This window comes from Mauremys mutica, chromosome 5 (genome assembly GCF_020497125.1).
Source record: "Mauremys mutica isolate MM-2020 ecotype Southern chromosome 5, ASM2049712v1, whole genome shotgun sequence".
Lineage (NCBI taxonomy): Eukaryota > Metazoa > Chordata > Testudines > Geoemydidae > Mauremys > Mauremys mutica.
In genome coordinates this window covers 93,888,668-93,914,956 of record NC_059076.1, presented here as the reverse complement: position 1 = coordinate 93,914,956, position 26,289 = coordinate 93,888,668, and the positions used below count along the sequence as shown (strand labels likewise).

The 26,289-nt window shown below is 39.6% G+C and overlaps 1 protein-coding gene across 2 annotated transcripts in view; it reads right to left on the bottom strand.

Annotated features, from left to right (window-relative positions):
* Positions 1 to 637: 637 nt before the first annotated feature.
* The window catches only part of USP46 (ubiquitin specific peptidase 46), a 31,863-nt gene continuing 6,211 nt past the window's right edge, over positions 638 to 26,289 (bottom strand). For both annotated transcript variants that reach the window (XM_045019028.1, XM_045019029.1), the window contains 8 exons: positions 18,345 to 18,425; positions 17,226 to 17,439; positions 15,714 to 15,943; positions 11,126 to 11,202; positions 7,361 to 7,444; positions 6,511 to 6,708; positions 4,925 to 5,003; positions 638 to 3,368 (listed from right to left, as the gene is read on the bottom strand). In XM_045019028.1, coding sequence (XP_044874963.1) covers positions 3,267 to 3,368; positions 4,925 to 5,003; positions 6,511 to 6,708; positions 7,361 to 7,444; positions 11,126 to 11,202; positions 15,714 to 15,943; positions 17,226 to 17,439; positions 18,345 to 18,425 — 1,065 coding nt within the window. In that variant the 3' untranslated portion in view covers positions 638 to 3,266. The remainder of the gene's footprint in view (positions 3,369 to 4,924; positions 5,004 to 6,510; positions 6,709 to 7,360; positions 7,445 to 11,125; positions 11,203 to 15,713; positions 15,944 to 17,225; positions 17,440 to 18,344; positions 18,426 to 26,289) is intronic.

The following is a 26,289-nucleotide window of genomic DNA, read 5'->3' as shown; positions in this document are numbered from 1 at the left end:
GATTTTCTCCACTCTTTTCATGATGCACTGGAAGTGAAAAATGTAAGTATATAAAATGTCTGAAAAATATACCATGTGTATGTTAAAAATCCAGGTAAATAAATGTACATCATCCTGCAAGGCGCTGAGCACCCTGGCCCCAATCCAGCAAAGCACTTACAAATGAGCTTAACTTTAACCAAGTGTATAGCTTTATCGACTTCAATAAGGCAACTCACATTTTAAAGTTGAGCCCATGATTAAGAGTTTTGCTGGCTTGGAGACAGGGTGGTGGATGGACCCTAAACTGATGATTAGAACTGTATCACAATGCAATATTTTTGATCGACAGACCAAACAAATACTGCGTAATTTAACTGGTGCTAAAATAAATTTCATGCTGACATTATGTACTTTGTAGTATTTCCAGGCTTTCTCCAAAGTTGAAATCCAGCCATTGATTTTCTACTCGTGTTACATCATTACTGTAAATCTTTTCTTGAATTAGCAAAACCCTCTATTTAACAACCCTGCAGCACTTACATCTAACTCCTCTGGGTCCCCCTAATGTATCACAGAAATGTTGATGGACTTTTTTTTTTTAACCCATAAAGTATGAAAAAAGCCTGCCATAATAATTGTACAGTCAGGGAACAAATTGTAATTATCTGAATTTATTATCCAACATAAAGTCTTGTCTTGCAGCCTGGGAAAAACAAAAATTTGCATATGCTGAATCTTAGATGTTAGTGTTTAACTATTGCTGCAATACCCAAACTTTATTAACACAAAAACCATTTCCTAGAATCTGACACATTTTAAAATAATTTCTTTATGTACAATTGTTCTTTATACAAACATCAGTCCCGAACACAAGTCATACATTGCTATTTCTTTTTGTTTTGTTGTAAAGTTTCACACACATCCTAAATATGTATGGCAGCAAATTGCAAAGTACAGAATGTTTGTCTGACCTTGGTTAACTCTGATCTAAAAAGTACATTTATTCACAACCAGAATACAGTCTCACTTCCCAGGCAAAAGATGGCCACATTTATTAAATCGAAAGATGTGAATGTTCAGAAATATTCCATTAAAGAAGACAAGTGATTTTACAGAATTTAGGGCCTGATCCAGCTCCATTATAGTCAATGGACTTCAGAGATTGTTGAAGCCTCTTATTAGGCCAGTTCTAAAATTAAGAAACATCATAGTCCTCTATGGTAAAACTTCCATCCCACTGTGAGTAAACGAAAAAAGTGCACTTCTTTGGACTCAATCCTCCAACCTTTACTCATGTGAATGGTCCCATTAGAACACTTGGACTACTCACATAAGAAGAGTTGTAGGATTAGATCCTGTGTCTGATCTGTTGGATCAATACACTAGCATAATAAATAATTCACAAATCTTTGAAGATGAAAAATCCAGTTTTGTTTTTCTTCCAAGGTAAAGTGCTATACTTCTTAGTATATGGCCACTGATATAAAATGGCCACTTATAATTCCAAATAAATTTCAAACCATGTTATACCAGAGGCTAACATTGCATGCTCACTAAAACATAATAAAAACAATTTCACTTTCACAGTAGATTGTAACACAAGTAAGTTTTTTTTTTTCCCCCACTCTCCCAAGAGAAACAGAACTATCAGATTCACCATTGGTTTTAAACAATATTTGTTGAAATAAAAAGCTCAGCGACAAAACTACAGTTGGACTTCCAAAAAAGGACTGAAAGTGACACTTTCTAATAAATTTACAAAAAGTTAAAAACATGTAACAGTAAATACTGTGAGATGACGATGCGTCAATCTTTCTAGAATTCCTCCCCCTCTCTTTCTCTCCTCCCCCTCTAGTAGGGCCAAATCATGGTTTTATTGAAGATAATGGTAGTTTTACCAATTGTCTTCAGTGAGACCAGGATTCGATCCTTAACATCCATACACTAAATGGTGAAATATTATTGTCAAATCTACCAAGTCAGCTGTCAGACAGAAAATTACTCTCAACACACTATCAATCCCTTCTCATGCCCTATTGATACTTCCTCTTACTCTCCTTTCTTGCCAAGTATTTCCAGTATTACTTTATAGCAATTTATTAGCAAGAACATGACCAGTGACAACCAGGTTTGAAAAGTAAAACATGAACAGTCGCATTATGCCTTTTGATAACTCTAGAACCATGTACTCTTGAACCTTTCTGATACCACAGTGATTGAGATGTTGACAAACATGACTGCTGATGCTGAGTATGGTCAATACATACTGCAGGTATAAACTACGGATTATTACACAACAGGTTTCTACATTGATAAGCAATGGGCCTTGTCCTAGGTGCCAAATACCTATAGTTGCCACTGATGTCATTTGGAGCGGTGGGTGCTCAGCACATTGTGAGATTGAGCCCAATGATAGATATTGTATCAATAACATTACTTAACTAGACTGTGTAATACTAGCTCTGATGAAGGAGATGTTTTGTATGCACAATATTGGAATATCTGCAAATTCAATAAGCACACACACGTTCTGTTATTCTTTTGGCAGAAACATAAGATCACTCCTTAGAAAAGTACTTCATGTGAGGAACCTCTCCCTCCACTTTTCCCAACAAAACCCTCAGTGCCTCTGTGGCTTTTAGAATCAAAATGACCAGTTCAGCTTATTTGTGCTCTCTCATCAGGATAAACAGGAAGATTGGACACATTGTATGATTTTGCTCCAATGTGATTTAAATCTCTTTATGTGAATTATAGTCTTGAAGTTACCCATTTAAAGTTTTTAATAACCCAAAGCTCAAAGGATTTGAGAAGAATATCTTTCTAGCGGTGGAGAGCAACATGACAAAATCCCCTATGCAGCCACAATTCCAATGGTTATTAAATAGATTACAATACATATTAGTACATATTTAAAGGAATGCTTCATAAAGTGATATCCCAAAGCTAATTAGAAAGTTTAAACAATTTGCCCTAAATATAATGCACACTTCCATAGAAAATACTATTCTAGCTCAGCTGGATTTAACAGATGACCCCAAATCCTATTATCTGTAAATGTTAGTCCATATAAATTTTACTAAGAGCTGACTGAAATTCATTCAGAGTCATACTTAAAAAAAAAAAGTGCTGCACGTCAGAAATGAAGGGTTATAGTCAAGAACACATAAACCATTTAGTAGAAGATAGATCATTGTTCGGCTATTCAGGATGTGCTCTGTGTAAAAGTCAGTTAACAGTGCTGATCAGTTTTCTCCACTTGCAGCATTTCACAGTTCTCCAAGTCACTCTCTTGACTGATAGAATAAAATATAACCAGATTCTGAATTTTTTGATATATCAGAGGTCAGACCATAGAATTCTTCAATAGCTTGAGCATCTATTTTCTGCAAAAAATAAACAGAGTTGTTTAAAATGTTTGCTAAGAAAAAAAACTAAGCTTGGATTAAATTAATATAAAAATGCAAAAACACGTATGTAGTTATTTGCCTCAGGGTAATGATTAGCAAGTTTTGTTAGTGATTCAAGAAGTGAATGGGCCGTTTAATAGTTTAGGAGCCAAATCCTGATTGCTTCACTCATTGAAATCAATGGGACTACTACTCTGAGTAATCCAAGCAGGATTTGCCATAGGTAAATGGAGAGAATCTTTTCTCTGTTACATAATAGCAAACAGGTAAATTGTGATTTAAGTTTTTTCTACAAATGTAATGGTAGATTGGTGCTGAAGTAGTGATACTGCATTTAACTTTTGCCTTCCCCAGAGATACTCGACTTTCCTCCTTTTTTTTTTCCTCATCACAGCGTCTTTTGGGACAGATTCTGCGACCCTTATATTTAAGTACACCTCTACCCCAACATAACATGAATTTGGATATAACACGGTAAAGCAGTGCTCAGGAGGAGGGAGGGGTGCACTCCGGTGGATCAAAGCAAGTTTGATATAACGTGGTTTCACCTATAACGCAGTAAGATTTTTTGGCTCCCAAGGACAGCGTTATATCGGGGTAGAGGTGTAGTACCACGCTCTCTCCTTCCAAACAATGGGCCTGATTCTGATCTCGCACTAGTTTTAGTCTGCTATAACTGCAATGAATTTGCTCCTGACTTACACTAGAGTGAGATCAGAACCAGCCCCTCGTCTTGGCAACATACTGCAGCGATTTTTAGTGTCTGTTTGAGACACTACTGCACTATGAGTAGACTGCATCTGCACCAACCGTAGGACAGATTCTGCTCTGATTTATAGACAGCAGGTTGTGCTGAAAGGTGAACTATCAGATTGGAGGGAAGTTACTAATGGAGTTGTGAGGCACTGTCAACACAGAGGAGGATCAGAATATTGTACAGGAAGATCTGGATGACCCTGAAGATTGGAATAACAAATGGGATAACATTCAGTAGTACAAAGAGCAAAGTCATACAATTAGGGTCTAATAATAAAAATTTCTGCTACGACCCAGGAGTTCACCAGTTGAAAGTGACAGAGGATGAGAGAGAACTGGGTGTGCAGATCAATCCTTGGATAGCTATTAGCCACCAATGTGATGCAGCTGTGAAAAAGGGCAAATATGATTCTAGGATGCATCGGGGAGGCATTTCCAATAGAGATAGAGAAGTATTAATGTCATTGTACAAGGCACTGGTCAGACCTCATTTGGAATACTGTGCACAGGTCTGGTAAGCCATGTTCAAAAAAGATTAATTCAGACTGGAACAGGTGCAGAGAAGAGCTATTAGGATGATAGGGGACTGAAGGGCCTAGCTTATGAGAGGAGACTGAAAGAGCTTGGCTTGTTTATCTTTTCTTAAATTGGGGGGGAAAGGGAAGAGGGAAATCAAGTCACCATCAAAAGCTGATGGTCTCTGAATGGTAAGCCACACCAAATGGACATAGGAACTTACAGACCAATAATCTTTTCATGATCATCAGCATACTGACCTCTACAATGTCATCATCAAACAAAAGCCAAAATCCGTGACTTTTCACAATGGTAATATAATGCCCACGATTAGGTCCACTAGAAAAAAAAGTAATTAAAAAGTGTGAGATATAAATGGGCTGGTTTTGATAAGTCATATGTTAAATAGATATTATATTTCCACTGAAGCCCCTTGTAAGCCAGCTTTCAGTGTTAAATAGACACGTGCATTCTTCTTTCTCCTATACTGGGTTATCTAAAATGGGTTGGCCAACTTAAAATTGAATGCCCTCTCATTATCTGCATTATGGTAGTTTATAAATCTAGCTAAAAAGTAATTGACAATTAGTTGGTGGCAGACATAAACTATGAGAAATATTTTCAAAATTGCTCAATGGAATTTAAATAGGAAGAAAACAGGCTGATATTAAACATGGAAATGTAATTATGTATCTTCTTCTGGGTGGGGAGAACAATTGTTCACATTACTTTTGAGCTTTAAGAATTCTTCTAGTTTTTTCCACGCTTGACAATCCATCACATCCAAGAACTCCTATTATAGCTACAATTCTTCATTCTAACCAATCATTACCAGTCCTTAAAATCAGCCAGCTGAAGCAATCACCATTTAGTAAGAAAAGAAAATACAACCACTGCCTCCTGCTAGAGTCTGAATATGCTGTCTCCACATATTTCCAACCCAATGGAAGTAAGATACAGAGGGCCAGATTTTAATCTTCGTTACACTGGTATATAAACAGAATAACTCCGTTTAAATTACTTGGATTTAAACCAACTTCATTTACAAAAATCTGACTGAGATATAGGTATTTCATATGGCAATGCAGGATATTATGGCTATGATTCTGGGCTGGCCTATAATTACATATTTTTTTTGTCCTAAGTATTTTATAATAATCCAATTTTAGGTAACCTAAAGTTCATCTCAACTACATAAACAACTTGGCACAGGCAGACCCTGGCTTTCATATACTATCCCACTGACTTCAATGTGACTTTGCACTGTAGTAAAGGTCTGTTTGTTCAAATTTGTTGCAGGATCAGGCCCAGAGTCAGCATTCTAGATATACATGTATTGGCAGATAGGTGTATTAGACTGTTTGTTTGATCCTTTTCCACGTCTCATTTCTAGTCCTATGACACCTGTTTCAAGTAGAGCTGGCCAGGAAACGGAATTTGACATCCATGAACAATTTGAGGTTTTCGGAAATTGTTTTGTCTTAAATTAGGGCGAAAAGTAAAAATGTTGAAATTTTTTTGCAGAATTGAAATTCTGTTAAATCTTTTGGAAATAATGAAATGTTCCCAGGAACCTTTTTGGTGTTTCCCAAACAAGTATACTTCCTGGCTCCCGGGGCCCCCCACCTCTACAGTAGTTTGTAAACTCCTCACCAGGCAGGCTGGCTGCTGAGGAGCCTGGGAAAAAAGCTCCAAAGACAAAAGAACCCAAAATGCATTTTTAAAATCTCAAGATTTTTAAACCAATCTCAATATATTTTGAGGCCTGACACATGCTTTTTGAATGTTTGGAATTGGCAATACTACTGATCTAATAATAGGTTGGGTACACCTGAATGCGCTTTACCTGCCACAGTGAACGACAACAGCCACCAAGTCATACATGCGATCCAAGTTGACTGCATCGCTGGATGTGTTGAAGAGACGTAGCTCCAGAGGAAATACCACACGGTAAGAGAGTTTGGTGTACCTGTGTAACTGCTCCATGTACTTGAATCTCTTGAGGTGCAATGCAAGGATCATTGGCAGCTTTTTTACTCTCATCCTGTGAAATCATTAATAAGGGTGTATATTATGAAACGCTGCTCAGTTCAGTGTTATTCTTTTCTTGCAATCCTATGTCTGCATATTATAAATGCACTTTGTAAATAGAGGTATTCCATCATCAGTAACTGGCGACCTAAGAGATGTGTGCAGCAGCTGTGGCTCCACCTCTTGGTTTCAAGGTCCATATGGAGTGTACATGTGTTGGAGAGGGCTGCAGCCACTAGAGGTCAAGAAGCTGCAAACAGGTTCAGGAGGGGGTTCACTGCAGCCACAAGGGTATCACAGGCAGGAGACTGGGAACGTTGTACAAACACAGAAGTTGGAGGACTGGACTGTAGTTTAATGTATCAGTAACAGAGTGAGTGAAGCTACACTTCAGCAGTGATTTAAATTTCTACTAATGATATGTCTACACTATGATTAAAAAATACCATGCCCCAAAGTCTCAGACCCTCCCCCTTGTGGGATCTCAGAGCCCAGGCTCCAGCCCAAGCCCGAATGGCTACACTGCAATTTTATAGCCCTATGAGCCCAAGTCAGCTGACCCGAGCCAGCTGTGTCCGTGCCACAGGTCTTTTATCGCAGGGTAGACGTACCCTAACAGCTCAGTTTACCTGAACAGGGACTGAACTGCACTATTCTTTACCCACCTTTTCTGTGCCTCTTGTTTACTGCAGCAAGTTTCACAGTAGTACTTCTGTTCACTACATAATGTTTCTGTGTTGCTGAAGTCTCTGTAAATAAATATAATTATCAGTTCTTAATGTTTCTTGGAACTTCCCCCAATATCACACTTGGACTGATGAGCTGAAAAGCCAATAAGACACAATGGGTGAAACACTGGCCCCACTGAAATCAATAGGAGTTCCATCCAATTTCTAAAACATGCTATTTACATCACAGCTTATACTTATAAAGGCCCTGATCCAGCAAAGCACTTAAATACCTGAGTAATCCCATTGACTTCAGTGTGACTACTGGTGTTTAAACTTGAGCATGTGTTGATGTGCTTTGCTGGGGGAATGTTAAGAATTACTTTTCTTTGTGAGTACTAAGAGTTTTGTGCTACTTGCTTCACTCTGGCAATTACTTCACCAAACAAGACTTTTCAACAGTATTAAATTCGACATGCATGCTTCCATCCCGTCCATATAACTCACACTGAAGTTCATGCAAAATGTGTGTGCATAAGGTACTCCTGAGGGAATTCTCTGCCAAAAAAAAGTAAAAATTCTGCACACAAATTTTATTTGTCAATAAATAAATGTGGAGGCTACAGCATGGCGATGGGGAGCACAGGCCACTGGCTGTGCAAGGTGGGAGATCACCCTCTGCCTCTCCCCCCACCCTGGAACACAGACAAAGATCCTGACACAGTGCAAGGGCTGGGCCTGCCCCAGAAACACCCCAGGGCACTGCCCCTCTGCACCAGGCACACCAGGTGTGGGCAGGCAGGATCTAAGTGTGGAGGGGCTTAATGTGGGGGGGAGGGGGATTCCAGGTATGGGCTGAAAAGCTTCTGGGTGAGGCAATCTAGGTGTGGGCAGCTCGGGGGGGGTCCAAGTGCAGAGGCATCTGGATACACAGGAGTTTGTTGTGGGAGTTCTGGGTGCAGCGGCAATGGGACTCTGCCAGGGGGTCCAGGTGAAGCTGGCTCATCAGGGTGAGGGGATGGGTGTGGGGGGATGGGGCTTGGCGGGGGGGTACTTGGGAAAGTGGGGCTGTGTGGTGGGGGTCCAGGTATGGGGGGCTCATCGGGGTGGGGGCTCAAGTGCAGGGGGCTCAGTGGATGGTAATCTGGGTGTGGGGGTCCAGGCGTAGGAGGGTGGGGCACAGTGGGAAGGTCTGGGTGCAGGAAGGTTCCAATGCAGATGGTCAGTGGGGGGGTTGGGTGGATGGGGGAGCAACTCCCAATACAGTGACCCCTCCCCTTGTGGAGGAGAGATGGGGGCAGGAAGTGGGAGTGGGTAGGCAGAGCTTCCTGCAGCCGGGGGAGGTTTCTAGGGGTGGGTCTGACCTGGCAGGGTAAGTGGAAGTCCTGTCCTCCCACACTCCCAACCCAGCTGGGACTAGTAGCTGAGCCTGGTGCAGGGTAGGAGCCACCAGCCAGGGCATCTTCAGTCCCCCCCCCCTGGTGATTTACCTCTCTGTTGACCACTCTGGGTGCCCAAAATGATGCACCCGCACTGCTGGGGAGGGATATATGACTGCTCTTGTGGCTTTCCTTTGCTTCCCCATCAGAAAGTCATTTTTCTGCAGGGAAGCAAATAAATCTGCAGGGGACATGAATTCTGCATGTGCACAGTGATGCAGAATTTCCCCAGGAGTAAAGAGCTTCAGGACTGGGTAAGATATTCCTAACAGCTGTAGCACTCAAGACACTCCTAATTCTCCCCCATGTCACTGATCCAAAAAAGACTTTGAATTCTGTTTGTGTGGTTTTAATAGAGAGCAGGGGAGAATTTTTAGTTTACTTACATACACCCCACCCCAAACTATTTCCGGATTAGCCCATCTGGATTCTTAAAAAAAAAAATGCCCCTAGGTCTCTGCAAGATTTATCCAATGGTCAGAAAGGTGCCTTCTAAAATAGAAAGCGTGTTGGTGTTATTTAGTCATGTAACCAATATAAATAATATCTTTTAATGGGATAAAAAATGATAACAAAGAGACTGGAGTTGAAAGTTGGGATCAAATGGACTAAGTCAACTGGCCTTTATAACTTGGAATGGAAATAAAAATAATTGATACATAATTCATTTTGTTAGATGAATTCCTCTCCTGCTCTTTGCCAGACCTTATACTCAGGAGAGAAAGATTATGCTGGAGGCATGTATTTTTTGGAGCACATAAAGACCTTTTCATCTGACCAAAGACAGAAATAACTAAAAAAGTTTCATCTATAGTAGTGAAGAAATAAGTTTTATTGAAATACTGAACAATTCTTATTTTCTTGTTTCTCTTTTCAACATTACAGTATTTACATCATGAAGATGCAGCAAAAGCAGTTATTGTCATAGAAAACAGGCAGTGAAATTTAGTAATATAATTTGATGTTTCCTGCTGAAAAAGGCTGCAGAGGCATTTGTGCATTTTTATCATGAGTGATACAGTATAATAATGCAACTATGGAAGGCTCGTGTTCTAGCTTTACAAATGTTTAATTAAAAGAGGGTTTCTCTTTCTTCCAAGGAGGGAATTGTGCTCCTTCTAACAGGCCATCACAAAGTATGACAATTGTGGATTCTCTGCCTTGTGTGTTTTGTAGGTAACAATCTGTAGCCACCTTCTCAAAAAAGATTTGGAGTATTTTCATCCTATTGTGTTCCTGCAATGGAGGATGGAAAAGCTACTTAAAGCATGTGACTATTATACTGTTATACTGCTGAGGTTTTAGTTATGTCAGTACTGTAAACTACTATATGTGTATGGGAGGTTGTCCAGCAAAGCTACTAAGCTTCCTAGCTTCTGTTCTAGCTGAAACACATCTGATACTGGCAAAGTGTAGGAGGAAAGGAATGGATTGCACAGATTCAAATCACAATATTAGGAAGGCTCTCCATTCCAGACTGTATCCTTTATTGAAGAACTATGTAGCCTTGAAGAAGAGGGATCCTTTTAAACAATACATTTCTTATGAATTTAACAACTAAGAGGTTAGATAAAATATTGAGCTCTGTTTAGAATATCTAGAATAACTTATTTGTGCAATTAGCTTTTTACATATGGTTGACTGTGATACAATTTTCTGTTTAAATCTAACAGGTAGGCACTCAGAAGTATAGTTTAGGGTACTTTCACATACAGGTATTAGATAGGAACTGCTGTTCTAGAAAACTAACAAGTTTTCCAGATTTTGGCTGCAAAAGTCAGTGCTGCCTGCATCCTATTTACAGTCTTTGTATACCCTTCTATTTGGAGAATCCTAAGTGCCATTGGAATTTGAAAGCATACAGCTGAAAGAGAGATGATATGCTTATCTTTTAGTATGTACATAAGTCCTAATCAGCAAAGCACTTGAGCATGGGCTTAAAGCTAAACACATACTTAAATCCCACTGAAGCAAACTCATATTCAGCAACAACTCTTCCAGGTGAACCAGATGATCAATTTCTTACCCCAATAGGGAACTGTATTCTCTCTCTCACACACACACACACTGAATTTAAAGTAAATTTCTTATTAAAAGTTCCATTGCATCATGAACATCAAAATTACTCCCTTTTTCTTTTGCTCAGCAAAAGCTCAGTTAACACGGCACAGTTTGTCTTGCATCTCATCACACAGGGATGCTCCTAGAACCTTTACTTTCAATCTTTACTGGACTGAGAGAATCAGAAAGAAAACATGATTTAGGAGAGTGGGGTAGAAATGTTTCCCAAACTGATGCATTTATGAATCTTCCATTTATTTACCTTAGACAGTGCGTAATGGATGTGTTCTGCTCCACGTCAACAGAAAGGTCAAGAAAATCCTCATCTTTGCTACTAACCTGTAGCAAAAAATACATATGTAAAAGATAAACACAGGTCTAAATGCACCTGAAACCCATATACAAATTTTGCACTTGAAACAATTACTACAAATACAAATTGTACAAAATAACTACTTTTAATATTTCCTAGACAGATTTCTGGCTTTGTATAAATAGGTTCCCGTGTCAGTCAGCAAGTCCATTAATCCACCTTTCACACCATTTCAGTTCTGTTTCTGGAACTTATCTCAACTCACTGACCATGACCAAGTGACCATCTATCTCTAGTCCTTAAAATGGCCTGGCTTTTCACCACCACATTTTTGGAGCAGTCAAATTTTAGTTCATTTGTGGTTTTCAGATGCTTGTGAGAGAAGCAGGAGAGTGAAAAATAACTGATGTAAATATAAAGAATAAGGGTGTGTCTACACGACAAACCTAAGTCGACCTATATTAGTAATTACTGCGGTGGTGCATGTCTACACTACCCTCCTTGGGTCAGTGGTGTGCATGCTCACCAAGAGCACTTTCACCAACCTAAGAGGGGCAGTGTCGGGAGCTGAGAGACCAGTTCCACAGGCTCCCATCCTGCCCCCCATTCCCTGCACAGAGCATGGGGGAAGCTGCCCAGGACTTCTCGCCACGCCCCTCCCCCTCCCTTCCCCACCGGGAGCTGAGGGAAGCCACCTGGGGTTTTCCTGCCGTGAAATTAACAAGCCCATGTAATGGACACAGTGTCTACGCAGACATTGTGTTCTCTAACTACACTGACATAAGCCTTATGCTTCTTGTGGAGGTGGAGTTATGATGTCGGTGTAGTAGGGCACTCACATTGGTGAGAGCAAGGTCCTAGTGTAGACACTGACATAATTAGGTTCACATAAGCTGCCTTACGTCCATCTAATTGTGTAGTGTAGACCAGTCCTAGGTGTTTCACCTCTTTCCCCTCGAGATGCACCTATAATTTATACATATTGTTCTATGGTGAATTTTAAAACAATATGAAAATACTTTTACCAGTTTTAAATTTAAGTGCACATTGTACCAGAGCTTACTTGCGTCTTTTACATATAATATACCGCATTATATGCGCACAGCTAAAGATCTACATAATTATATTCACCCCTGTGGACAGGATTGCAATGAAAGTGCAGTGGTTGGTATAAATCAAGAATGGACGTGCATGGAGAAATATATTCACCAAAATGGATACCATTTGGTTTTGTGTTCTTTCATCTTCAGGGACAATCAGGGAGGTAAGCGTAGCATTTTTGTACCAAATTTCTAGTTTTGTACCAAATTTTTTAACTTTAGCCTTGCATGTAGATCTGGTTGGAAAAAATTCAATAGAACAGTTTTCCCTCAGAGAATGCAGTTCTGTAGAAAGTGAAATGCTTTGCAAAATCATGCCCATTTCATCACAATTTTATTTCAGACAAAAAAAAGGGGAGGGAGGGAGGGAGTTCTAACAATATTGAAATATCCCATTTAATTTCAATATTTTTAATGAAAATTTTCAATTTTTCCTTTAAAACAACTTTGTTTTGATTTTTTAAAATTTTGCATTATAACATACAGTGAAATTAAAATTGAAATGAAAGGAATTCTGTAATTGCGCTAACATTTTTGATCAAGCTCAAACAATTTTTCCCCTGTAATTTTCTTTCACACATAATTTTACATGTTCAGGTTTCATTCCAGCCAAATGAAAACAAAAATTGAAATGTCACAATGCTCTGCAAAATGGAATTTCTGTTCTCTGCCCTGCTCTACTCATGTCCCTTATAGGCCACCTCAAAGAATTTCAGGCAATTACAGGATTCAAATTTGGGGAAATTGTTGGAGTGGGAGGTGTTTAGGGCCATGGTTTTAGTTTAGCCTATTTTAGAATTGCCAGCTGAGAAATCTGAATTGAGATCCAGACTTCTCCAAAATTTAGGAATGTTCAGGCCTTAGGTTTTAATTGGGATCCATCGCCAATTAACACAGAATATGTATTAGAAGAGTCTTGAGAATGAAAGACATGAATAAATCTTCCTAGGATCTAAGTTTATTGCAAATAAGAAAAAGACCCCCTGGCCTTTGATTCATCCCAGATCAGCAACCACAGAGGTTCTTCAGTATGCAAACACACATCACATGTTTAAGATTGAAAATATGCTCTTTTCCACTGGTCTCCAATATTCATGCTTTAGCCTCTTATTTCATTATAAGTACAAGAGGTTTAGGCTGGTGTCTGAGGGAAATCTTTAAAATCCATAAATGCAGCCATTTATTAGGCAGCTCTGAAAGAAACTGAGTTTGAAGCAAGATTGCCACATGAACTGATTTTGGCCAACTTCATGAAAATCAAATCCTGTTCATTTAAAAAAAAATTGTGCACACCGATTAAATACTCTAAACTGTTAGTAACTCCATGTGTGTCTGCATCTCATTAGAATAACCTGAGATGGGACTGAGAAGCAAAGTTCAAATCTAGATCTGGATCCAAACTTCTCCAAATCAATGTTCTGGTTTGGGCCCATCTTTAAAGTAACCACCAACCCAGCAGACATGGTGAATCCAGCTGATGTCAGCCCTGAACCCATAGGAACATGTTTTGGGATGAATTTTGATATTCTCAAAGATGTGGGTAGCCATAAAATATATCCAAATAAAACTAACAGCAACTCTTCAAACAAAAATCCCCTCTGTGACATAACTCCATGCAAAATGACAGGAAATCACAGGACTTTTCAACAACTGCCTGTAGTGTAAACACACAGCTAGAATTCAAAAGACAGAGGAAAAAAATTTCAGAGAACATTTTGTCTCTGCTGCTGGAACTAAGAGCAAACTAAATTCTGTCTGGCTTATCAAATTTAAAAAATGCACGTTGATACTCAGTCTTTTGGCTTGATTCTGTTACCACTGAAGTCACTTGGAATTTCGCCACTGGTTTCAATGGGTGCAGTTTCAAACCATCAGAGAGACTGGGGGGTGGGGGGCAACCTGTTGATCTGGAAGTAGAGTGATGTATACTGTACTAAAATTAACTGGAAGAGTGGATTAAATCTGTATTCATAAGTAAGAATAAGACTGCCTGTATCCGAATAACTCGTTGTAGATTGTATACTTGTACCACATCTTTTAATCCATCCTATTGCTTTCCAAAAAGTATGAGACAATAAATAAATAATTACATAATACAAACTAGAAAAGTGTATGAATAGATTTTTCCTGCACTCACAGGAAACTATAAGATCAACCTTCCTATAACAACAGGAATCTTCAGAAGTTAATTTTTCCACCAAACCTTGGACCAACTGCAGGGCTGACAACAGGGATGAGGGTAAGGGGGACAATTGTACCAGGATCCCAAGCTCAGGGGGCCCTTCAAAACATCTGTAACATCTGTGTAAATAAAATGAAATGGGAGGCGGTGGGACCCAGTGAACATGATGTTCCGGGGCCCCAAATTTCTCTCAATGGCCTGACCCACTGTAAGATTTTACAAATAAGGTATTTAGTAGTTCTGCTCAGCTAGCTAGGGCAAAATCCTGGCTTCAGTGGGAATTTCCCTGAGTAAATACTGAATATAAATTTAGGATTTCATCTCAAAAGTTTAAAGAGACATTGTCAATTTAAAAACCAGCCTTTGGGGTTTTTTTTAACCTACTATTGTTACTAGGGTTATTGTAACTGAAATACATTAGAGCAAAATACTGCTTTACAATTTTTCCCATTGTTTTTTCACTTTGGGCAAGATTCTGATATTGTTATTCTGCAAGTAGTCTTATTTAGGTCAAGGAGACTTTTTGTGGAGTACAACACTACTCTATAGGAGCAGGGGCAACTGAATCTGGTCCTCTATGTATTTGACTGCACTTTATATCAATTTCAACTGTTCTCCCCGAATAGCCAGTTTCCCCGTTTTCATGGGTCTTTCACACAGCAACAAAGGAAAGAAAAACATTTTTTAAATAGGAAAGTGTGATTGAAAAACAACAAAAATTGGCAGGGAACTCTCTCTCTCAGGTATACTAGGTGGAACTACTCGTACTCATTTTTCAAAATGAAGTGTTCAAGTTGACATTCTTTTAAATACTGGAAAAGAACCTGATAATGTACGGTGTGTTGTTAGCAAATACTTTGAATGTTAATGACATTCTTAGGACTGAATTAGCACAATTTGATCTTAACTTTGCCACTTGTGAGTTATGTAGTTATCCCTAACTCATGGAATAATGAGGCAAATTCGTTGTCCACAGTTGCAGCAGCATCTATATATACTTAACTGTTTATAAATAAAATGGCTTGAATGAAAGAGATATATCAGATTAGTTAATGAGGTGTCTAACCATATAACTGCAAAGTTTGGGACAGGTTAGTCAAGTTATGTTTACAAAAATGTATTTTTGGAAAATAATATACTCACTTCAAGAAGTGAAGTTATACAGGAATATCCACATTTCTCAGGTGGCAGAATAGATTCACATATTTATACATATCTATTAGTGTGTAAAAATATCAACCACCCCAATGCTTACGGTTTCACAGTTCAAACATCTAGTTTCGTTAGTCAGTGTTCCCTGAAAAATCTCATGCACCCAGGTGAGTTCTTGTTTATTGTTCTCTTCAGCTTCATTCATGTTTCCATTTTTTAGTTTCCCATTTTGCTTTTCCTGTTTCTTCTCCTCCTGCAGGATGTCTGCAATGGTGTTTAACAAGTAATTTAAAAATTCATGTGCATCTTGCTGCATGTAGTTATCAAAGAGATCTGCAAAGGAGAGAAGAAGAATTGTATCTTTCTAAAGTTCCTTTGCTCCATGCAGGAAAGGATATACTTAAATTCAGGTTTTGCTCCCAAATACAAGTACAAGCCCCAATTCAGGAACATACTTTAAAACCTGCCTAATTTAAGCTTGTGAGTAATCCCACTGACTATGTGCTCTATGTTAGGAATGTGCTTAATTGGGGCAATAAAAAACATAGGTGAGGATTGAGGGTGGGAGAGTCTGACACAAAAAGGTATGAATTTTTTTCAAAGGGATATTGTTTTCCCACAGTAATTTGGTAAGTGCATTGCTCCTGAAAACATTTCCTGAATTTTTGCTTCTGTCAATAAAGCTCAATAAATAATGGGCCAGATGGTGCGCACACATGCACAGTCACAAACCAGAAGGAAACTCATGGGAGGCATCTCTGTGGTGATGTCATATAAGATGCTCCAATTTCAGAATTTCCTTTGAATATTTCCATCAGCAGCGTAGTTTGCCCCATCCCACTTTCTGTCGAAGATGCAGGAACTTCTGTTTCCCAAATACATGTATTTTTATCTCCTACAACCCCCTCCAGCCAAGATGCATGTGAATCCCTTCCCAGGGGGTTCCATCAGAGGCACAGGGCTATCTGTATGTAGACCCTTTGCACTGTCTCTTGGGCCACACCAACTGAGATGGCTCCCATGCAGAATGAAGCTGTGTTACCAAGACTGCCTCCTCCTCTGATGCCCTTAGAGAGGAATCTCCCCAGATGGAGTGGGCACCGTTGCTCCTGTGAAGTCACTATTTCTGGGAACGGGAGGAGCAGCAGATGTAGCTCACTGCATGTATGCACATACTGAACCCCAGGATGTTTTGGGCTAGTGGATCTGTACTATCCACAAACCTACTGGTCACACCTCATTCGCTCTTCCAGCTGCCCAAAATATCCATCTCCATGGTACCGTATAGAAAGCCATGCAAAGCCCCTCATCCAGACCCAACTGCCTGCTGCTGGCTTTCTACAGCCTGCCCCTCTGTGCAGTGGAAATATCAATAGAGCAGTGCACCCATAGAAGATTTGGCCCTTAATTGCAAATCCTAGTATAGTTATTGCCAACTACAACACACACGCACACGTATATGTATACACTAAATAATTAATATTTAGGAAACAAAGCATTAAAAGCTTATTACAAATCTAACCTGATTGTTTGATTAATCTGACCACACTGTTCAATGTTTTTACTTTCCTAGGCATTACATGAGTCTCTGAAAGGAATCAGAGTTTGCACTCACCATTCTCCTTTCGTAACCTTGAAATGAACTTCTTTGGTGGAATCACTCCAACTTTTTTTTTCTGAGTAGCAATACTGTGGAAAAGGTCTGCCAGGCATGTCAAGAGGTTTTCCTTCTTTTTCTGTTGGGCCTTGTATGCCAACACATTCTCCCGAAATGGCCGGCAAAAATACAATGCCTGCAGCACAGAGTTACAGTAGCAGGTGTTCCCAAACTGCCAATGTAAAAGCAAAAATGCCCTGAATCACTGTGCAAGGTAATATAAACTAATCACTTCATCCAGCCTCCGCAATCTGCATCTCCAGTAGAATTCCCCATCAGTTACCACACAGATGTTGACTGAATATAGGTTTGGTGCCATTTACTGACTGTCACTTAGCAAAAAAAAAAAAGTATAAATATTAAAATTTCTTAACTGACTAGAACTGAAAAGAAAAGCTCCAAATGTAGGGGCATTATTTAAAAGGTATTCACTACAATGAGCGCATCTTTGATAAGAGTTCCTATAAACCAATATGCTCTGGAATGGCCCACTCCTGTTCCCACTGAAATCAATGGCAGAACTCCCAGTGACTGCAATAGGAGCAGATCTTAAATCGGTTTCATTCGGGACATGAAAAACACCCTTTAGACTGGATGCTTTCGCTCATCCGCTCTCCATTAGGTGAATAATGCTTTTTGACAGATACACCTAAGCATATGCCAAATTTTAACCATGTAAATACTCCATTCCCATTGACTTCGTGCATCCTGATTTAAAAAGGTAAATATCAAAGTGGGGTTTTATAGCTAGAAAAAGATATTATTTAATTTTACTTGGGGTCAGGGAAAGAAGTGGTTTATAAAATGTTAAAACTACTCAGATTTCACTAAACTGTTCTCTTCAAATGGTAGATGTCCTAAAATGTTTGACTTAGGTGCAACCAACTCTCAACATATTACCTAAAATTTCCCCTGGAACACGAGGAGCACCCTCCCAAATTCTAGGCTTAAATCAGTGTTGCACTGGAGGTCATTGAAATTAAAGCAGCATCAAACCATAAAAGAGTCTATATGGTTCTTATCACAACTGTTCAATATAAAATAGTATACAGTTCACCTTACAGAAATGGTACTTACATTGACCAACCCAAAGTAGTGTTCATTGATTGGAAACTGCTCTGGACCAATGTCTTTTTCCAGAGCAGAGGCATTGGTGCCCTAAAAGGGAGGGAAAAAAAGCCAATTATCCTCCATTTCAGATTCCAAAATAAAGTTATGAATGATCATCAGATGGAAACCATTTCCCCTTTCCTGGGAAAAAATTAATCAAGCTAAAGCTGGCCTTAGGAATGGACAACCTGGGAGCTGCTTAGGCCAATAAAGATATTTGCATTTCTAGATAATTGCCTGGCTGGCCTGATCCTGTAGTCTCAACTAATGGTTGATTTACGGTGAGCAAGACACTCTATTGATAGCCTCCCCACCCTACCTTCCCTGCATGAAGGAGTTCATGTGGTTTGGGGAGAGGCAGAGGAAACAGTGTTCATTAGTTGTATTCCAACTGAGATAAGTAAATGAAAAGCAGTGTGCAGGATCCTTCCTTTCTGAGACAGGGAGTTGGAACCACCAACCACATAGTTCCCTCTATCCTTAGCTATTGATCATTCTATCATCCAAAAGCCCAATCTGTTTCCCTGCTGTATATAACATGCCAATATTTTAAGGCTAGGAGGAACCACTATGACCATCTATTCTACCTGCATAGCACAGGCCATGGAATTTCACCAGCTGAATTCTGCATCAAGCCCATAGCTACAGCATATCTTGTAGAAAGACATCCAGTCTTGATTTAAAGACTTCAAGTGATGGAGAATCCACCCCATCCCTAGGCAACCTGCTGCAACACATAATAACCCTCACTGTTTAAAAATTGCACCTTATTTCCAGTCTGAATTTGTCTAGTTTCAGCTTCCAGCCATTAGATCTCATTGCGTCTTTTTCTGCTAGATTAAGCAGCCCTTTATTAGATACAGTCCTCTAATATCAGGCACTTAAAGATTGTGATCAGTCACTTCTCAACCTTCTCATAGTTAAACTAATCTCAACATAAGGCAGATTTTTTAATTAATATTGTAGTTCTTTTCTGAACCCTTTCTAATTTGTCAACATCTTTTTTGAAAGTGTGGACACCAGAAATGCACACAGTTACTCCAGCAGTGATCTTAATAATGCCATATGCAGTGGTAATACCATCTCCCTTTTTTCTATTTGATATTCCCAGGTTTATAAATCCAAGGATTATGTTAGGTCTCTTAACCACTGCATGGCATTTGGATCTCATGTTCAACTAGTTATCCACCATGGTCCCCAAGTTACTTTCACAGTCACTGCTTTGCAAAGTACAATCCCTGATTCTGTAATGGTGACCTACATGGATCTATTTTGCCTGGGATTAGTGTCAGGCTAATCAGCCTATATTTACCCAGGTCATTCTTTTTACCCTTTTTAAATGTTGGCACAACATTAGCTTTTTTCCAGGCCTCTGGAACTTCCCCAGGGTTCCAAGATTTGTTCAATATAAATATTACTTCCTCAGAGAGCTCTTCAGCCAATATCTTTAAATATGCTGGTTATAGGTTTCAGTGATTTTTTTAATGTTACTTTTTTTTTCCTAAGTCTGATTTAAATTTTCTTACTACTCCCATCATCAGCCAATTCCTTGTCATACTGGATTCTTATCTCCTGTCATTCACTGAAAGAAGCCGTTTCTATTCAAACAAATCAGCTGTCTTAAAATTGACACAGAAATGCTGTTGGTGACCCTGAAACCTTCCAAATAAAATGACTTGCCTGAAGTCAGTAGCTTCCAATACAGTTTCAAACATCTTGCATTTCATATCCCTTTTTCAGACCCTTCCACCCCCCACACCGTTCATCTTAACTCCCGGGGTGGCAAGTACATGTTTGAGTATGTTAATATTTCCCAAGTGAGCCACCTGGAAACAAAGTACTTTACTTCATTTTTGTCAATACACAATAGGCTCAGTTCTCCAGTTCGTTCTAGCAGAGCTCAGTTATAGAGGGAGTGTGTGTGTGGGCAGGGGGGGGAAAACAGGGAGCCAATTGTGGTTCCTTGATTGTCGGCCACCTTGCCCCAGCAGAAGTTAGAGCAATAGGGGGTGTACTCCAACTTCTGCCACTAGCATGCAGTCACATGACACCAGTAGAGGACCAAGAGAAATGGCCTCCTTTTGTCCACCCCCCATTCCAGACATGCCTTTGTATTCCCCATACACTGTGGGGTGTTAAGAGAAGCTGGCACAGGAAATATCAAAATGAATGAAGTAGCTGCAGCGTATTCACTGTTGAGACAGGCTCCTATCAGAAACTCACATTTAACCACACACACACACACACACAAAAGAAGCATCCATATGAAATTGTTATTGGCTGCATCTCAAGACAGATGAAAATATGACATGCTGCATACATTACAAACTCCGTGTGAGAATTAGTGTATTTGCTGAGAACGACAGCCTCCATTTCTGAGCTACTACTCACCAAAGACACACTGATTCAGCAAAGCACAAAACAGCTGTTGCTGAGAGGGAGGAAAAGGTATTAATCTAAGATATACAAAAGGCTAGTAGAAAAGTAAACTGCCATCACTGTTGGTCTTAAAACTTTGCCTCATTTTAAAAAAAAAGTTCTCATGCGTAAATACAGAAGTGTGATGTTGTTTCTTCTGGAACTAAACTGTCTTTGGGTTGATAAGTTACTCAGATCAAAGCATGGGTATAAGGACTCAGAAAAAAATGGAAGTTTAAGTTCAGCTACTTGTCCAATAGACTTTCTGTTGTTATGTGACTAGCATTCAAATCACCCCTGTACAAAGACACTGTTGGGCATTTTTTTAGCTTTGCAGAAAGTTTCTTGACCTATATAAAAAAAAGTCTAAAGGCCTTAGGAAATAATGACCTGTAACATCCCACTTTTTTGTAACCTACTGTGTAAAGAGGGTAGGTGTGTCATTAAAACTGTGGAGGGCTAATACTATGCTTATAAATTACTTCTGCAGCGCCCACTTGTGAATTCTCAAAGACCTGACTCCATGGTCTCTTATTTGAGAGAATGCCAAAAGGCTTGGACAGATCTTTTCTATTATTTAAAATATCTCCTAAACATTGTGAGAAACTGCAAGAATCAGGATTTAACAGATGAACCACCACTGAAAACCAAAGAAGTCCATGATGTGCACTATCCATCTGTATATCACGCAATCTGTATTTAAAACTCTGGACTCTAACTGCTTTTCAATATGGGGAGTGATGCGAATGTCAACTCTGCACTGAAGTTGCTGAAGCATACTTCACAGAAACAACATAGGCTTAGTAATAGCTTGTCACTCATCACAGAGCTACCCCTTCTATTTCAAAAGTAGGCCTTGGACATGGCAATTATACACTATACTCTATATCATCTTTGGAGAAAATAAAATAGGGAGGGCCAAATTCAGCCGTTGGGTAAGCTGACACAACATCCACTGATTTCATGGAGAGTTGTGCCAGCTTACATCAAGGGTGAATTCAGCTTGGTAACTATTACTTTAAGGTGCCTGTCAAAATTACATGGAGAGATTGGAGGCTGAAAAGTCTAGAGAGCTGATTTTTAACAGCAGATGCATTTCCCACACAGAGGAAGAAAGATCTATACAGTATACATTTTAAAAATAATAATAATTTTAAAAAAGCATTGAATTTACATTGTAAATGTTTAGTATAGGACGGCTCTCCAATAAGCAATGGAGCTCAGAGAAGAAGGGAAAAGTTTTGACATATCCCTCCTAAGCCACATCTACACTAGGAACATGTATCTTGTTACAAGCATTTAACCAATGTTTTAACTAACCTGATGTTAAACATGATTTCACCCCTAGTGTAGAAATAGACAAGTCATATTTAAAAAAACGTTAGTCATTGTGCTTAACCTGCCCTAGAGTTATCCATGACCAATTAATAAGTTTTTTAAACATTATTGTCCTGGTTACATAGGGTTGCCAACTTTGGTTGGACAAATTCATGGAGATTTCTTTAATTAAAGATTTATCTTTAATTCTTGGAGACTCCAGGAAAATCCTGGAGAGCTGGCAACCCTATGGTTATAATCAAAGTAAAATCATATTTATTAATATACTTATTAAAATGTCTAATACATTTTCCCACTGTAAACATGATCCTAGGCTGTATCTCCACCAGGAATTTTGGCAACGTTTTCCTAACGTTGCTAATGCCAATTCAGTTCCATCAGAAGTAGCAATGGTGGGAGTCCTGATTACAGTCAAGGATCCTGCACTGAGGAGGCCCTACAGAGACAGACACTGGACTTGGATTTTAGGGTGTTAATTCCCAGACAGGATTCAGAGGCAACAGATTTGGTGAGCTGAGCCTATTTAGGCTCAACAGCTTAAAAGAAGAGTATGTTACAAAAGGAAATGCTAAAGGGGACTGTGGTGACCAGAACACAGGCCATGGAGCTCTTGGGAAACAGAGGAAGTACCCTTACAGCTTGTAGTCTGGGTGAAATCCTGGCCCCACTGAAGTCAATGGGAGTTTTGCCATTGACTTCACTACAGTCAGGAGTTCACCTTTAGCATTTTGAAATGTACTGCTCATAAACCAGCATGGAAGGAACACAGCTAGCAGGGGCGGCTCCAGGCACCAGCACGCCAAGCGCGTGCCTGGGGCAGCAAACCACGGGGGGCGCTCTGCCGGTCGACGCGAGGGGGGAAGGCAGGTTGCCTTCAGCGGCATGCCTGCGGAGGGTCCGCTGGTCCCGCGGCTTCAGCAGACCTCCCGCAGGCATGCCGCCGAATCTGCGGGACCAGGGACCTCCCGCAGGCAAGCCGCCGAAGGCAGCCTGCCTGCAGTGCTTGGGGCGGCAAAATACCTAGAGCCGCCCCTGACAGCTATAGACTTTTGCCAAGTTTGTGTCAGTTTGGTATAAACCAAGACTTCTGCAATAGAAGCCAATTACTGTGCTTTTGGTTCAACCTGAGCTTCTGATAATCTTTTCTCTTGTTTTGTCCCTGGCCCTACTGCACTTGAATTTGCTGATCATCATCTCAACTCAAATGGCTGATAATGATTTTTGCACTGGAGGGCCACACGAAACAAGAAAGAATAGCAGATTAACTACATTATGATTGTTCATTCTCAAAATTATTGTGGAAATAATGAAGCAAAGACCAATATTTAGTTTATTGCATATATAAACCAACAGCCCCCCAAAGCCCCAAACAGATCATCATGATTAAATCAGATTAGATTGTAAAGTCTGCAAGGCAAGGAGAGAATCTTCTCATTTGTTTGCAAATACCTAGCATAGTTTTAAGAACTATATAGTTATTTAGTTGTAATTACTTTGCCTCCTATTTTGATTATGAGTCTTCTCATTCTACCCCTTATTTTATAGACTACCATGGAACACAATCCAAGTATGGCACATTTTTTATATGTACTCTTTGGGTACCTCTATCAGCTACCTCCAAGGCACAAAATACTGCCTTTTGGACAATGTAGTCTAGGTGATTACTGTACATATGTGCAAGAGGCCAATTAGTTGAGAATCTCAAGAACAAGACTAAAAACTGAATTCTGCTCATGGAAGTATGTGCAGGGCTCCCACTGACTTAAATGGCAAAGAACAGCTGTCTACGGAGATACAACAAGATTTGTGTTATGTCTGGTCTGATTTCTTCATGAATCATTTAAAATAGAGCAATACCAGTCATGACAGAAAAATGATATAAAGAATCTGATATTAAAAATATCGGAAAAAAATATAACAAAATATTTGTTTTTGAAAAATAAAAACTAATGTATCTAAATAATAAAAAATAATTAAAACCCAGATATTTTTGGGAGATAAAAAAATGGAAACCAGTGAATCTGAAAGAAACTAGGGACAACAGAGGATGCAAATTAGATATGATTTTGCAGTGTGATGAAGTTAAGCACATGCAGGTTTGCTGTAAGTACATGAATAGTTCTACTGAAGTCAATCCAGAGGGAAAATTAAAAGTTTTTTTTAATGTTAACTTCAGGGAGCCCAACAAATAGATATTCTTCTGAGAAAATAATACATTAGAACTGTAAAGTCAATATTAATGACCATCGAGAAATAAAAGAAAAGATGAGAAATAGTAATAGGGTAGGCTACTGCAAGAGAAATGAAAAGTAAAAGAACATAAGAAAATGATCATGAAAGACACAGATGAAAGTGAACTGTGAAAACAAACATTTAACAAATGAATATATAAGGAGCAAGAGATTAATGGAAAAAAAACTGCCACTGAAAGGAACTAAGGGTCAGACATGGCTGGGAACTAAACAACACTTTTTTGTCTTAGTGTTCACTAGGGAAAACATGCTAGAGCAAAACATGCTAGAAGTCAAGAAATTTCCTGGGGGAAGCACATGAAAGCTTAAAACAAATGAAGGGTGACACCAAAACTGGTAAAAGAGAAATTAGAATAAAACTAGAAATGGCTGCAGGGTCAGGCAGCCCTCATCCCAGAATTTTGAAAACAGTAGCCTATAAAAGGGGAGGAGAAAGAAAGAAAGAGATGTAGAACTTTCTTTCTGTGTGTAGCTAGCCAGTCTTGCCAGCTAATGGCTGTGCAATGTAATAGGGAGGAGAAAGAGCTATTATGTGTAAAATCACAGCTCAGCTCCCAGAGTCAACACACGCAGAAAGAGAGTGCAGACAAGAGAGTGACCCTTACATCCCACTCAAGCTATTCCTCCTAGCAGACACACAAAGTAGCACTGACAAGAGTTAGTCCTCATCTACACTCAGGAACAACCACTTTCACCAATCAGTGACCAGCAATCAGTATAGCGGTAGCAGTGCCGACAAGGGCAGGCTGGAGTATAACTGTTTGAAAAACAGAATTCCCATCCCACGGGAAATTCTAAGAGTTCAGATTTTATTTCATCCCAAAATGGAATGGAAAGTTGAAATTCAGAATTTTTCATTGAACAAAACATTTTAAAAAATTTCATTTCATCTTCAGAGAAATGTTTCATTTTGATAAGATCCAAAGGTTTTGTTTTGACTTTTATTATATATTATAAAATATAAAAGTCAAAATTATCAAATTGAAATGAAACATTCTGATAATTTCCCATATAATATTTTGATGAAATCAACACATTCAAACAAAAGTTTTATTTAATCAAATTTGCATTTTCTGATAGGAAAACACCCCAACAGAAAATTTTCAACCAACTCTATAACTGAGCTATTTGGGTTTTTCCCCTGCTGGGAGAATGAAGAGATGAGCCAAACATATTTTAAATGGGTGCAAGGAAGGAATAAGTGAACTACAGATCTATAAGGCGGGAGAGCTGCAGAGGGAGCTGCAACTGGTCACAGGCAGCTGAGCCATCTCCTGAGCAGCTGCCACTGCCTGGGCTCCCCCAGCTCTGGTTCCAAGAGGAGGCTGCTTCCCAATGTCTCCCTCCCCATCCTTGATGCCTCTGAGCCCAACAAAAGCAGGTTCAGCTGCTTCTCCCCACCAATCACTGCTTCCTGCTGCTCTGAGATCAGAGGAGAGTCTCCTTCTCCACTGCCGACTGCCACTGCTGAGCCTGCAGCACCAGCACCCTAGAGGATAGGTAGCAAGCAAGCTCAGAGAGGAAAGCCAACTTCCCCAAAACTGGGTGGGGAAAAGGGGTGGAGAAAGAAGAGGAGTGTAAGTGTCCATAAGGAGAAGGCAAGAAATTCACAAAAGACAGGGCAGGGAGGGAAGGTGGTCATAGTGGGAATGCACATGCACAGAAAGTAAGTTAGTGGACAGACGGACTGACAAGGTAATTCAGCTCTTGTCACCCAATGAATTTGACACCCCTGTTTTAAACTAACTGATCAGGGGCAACAGAGAACTATTGCAGAGGAAACGTATGGATAGTCTTCTTAGTATATGCGCAATGTGCCGCAGGTGGCGCATGACCAAGGTTTCATCACCAAATTTGATCCACTGGTTAGATCATTAGTTTCCCCAGCCCGGGCTGGGTACTGA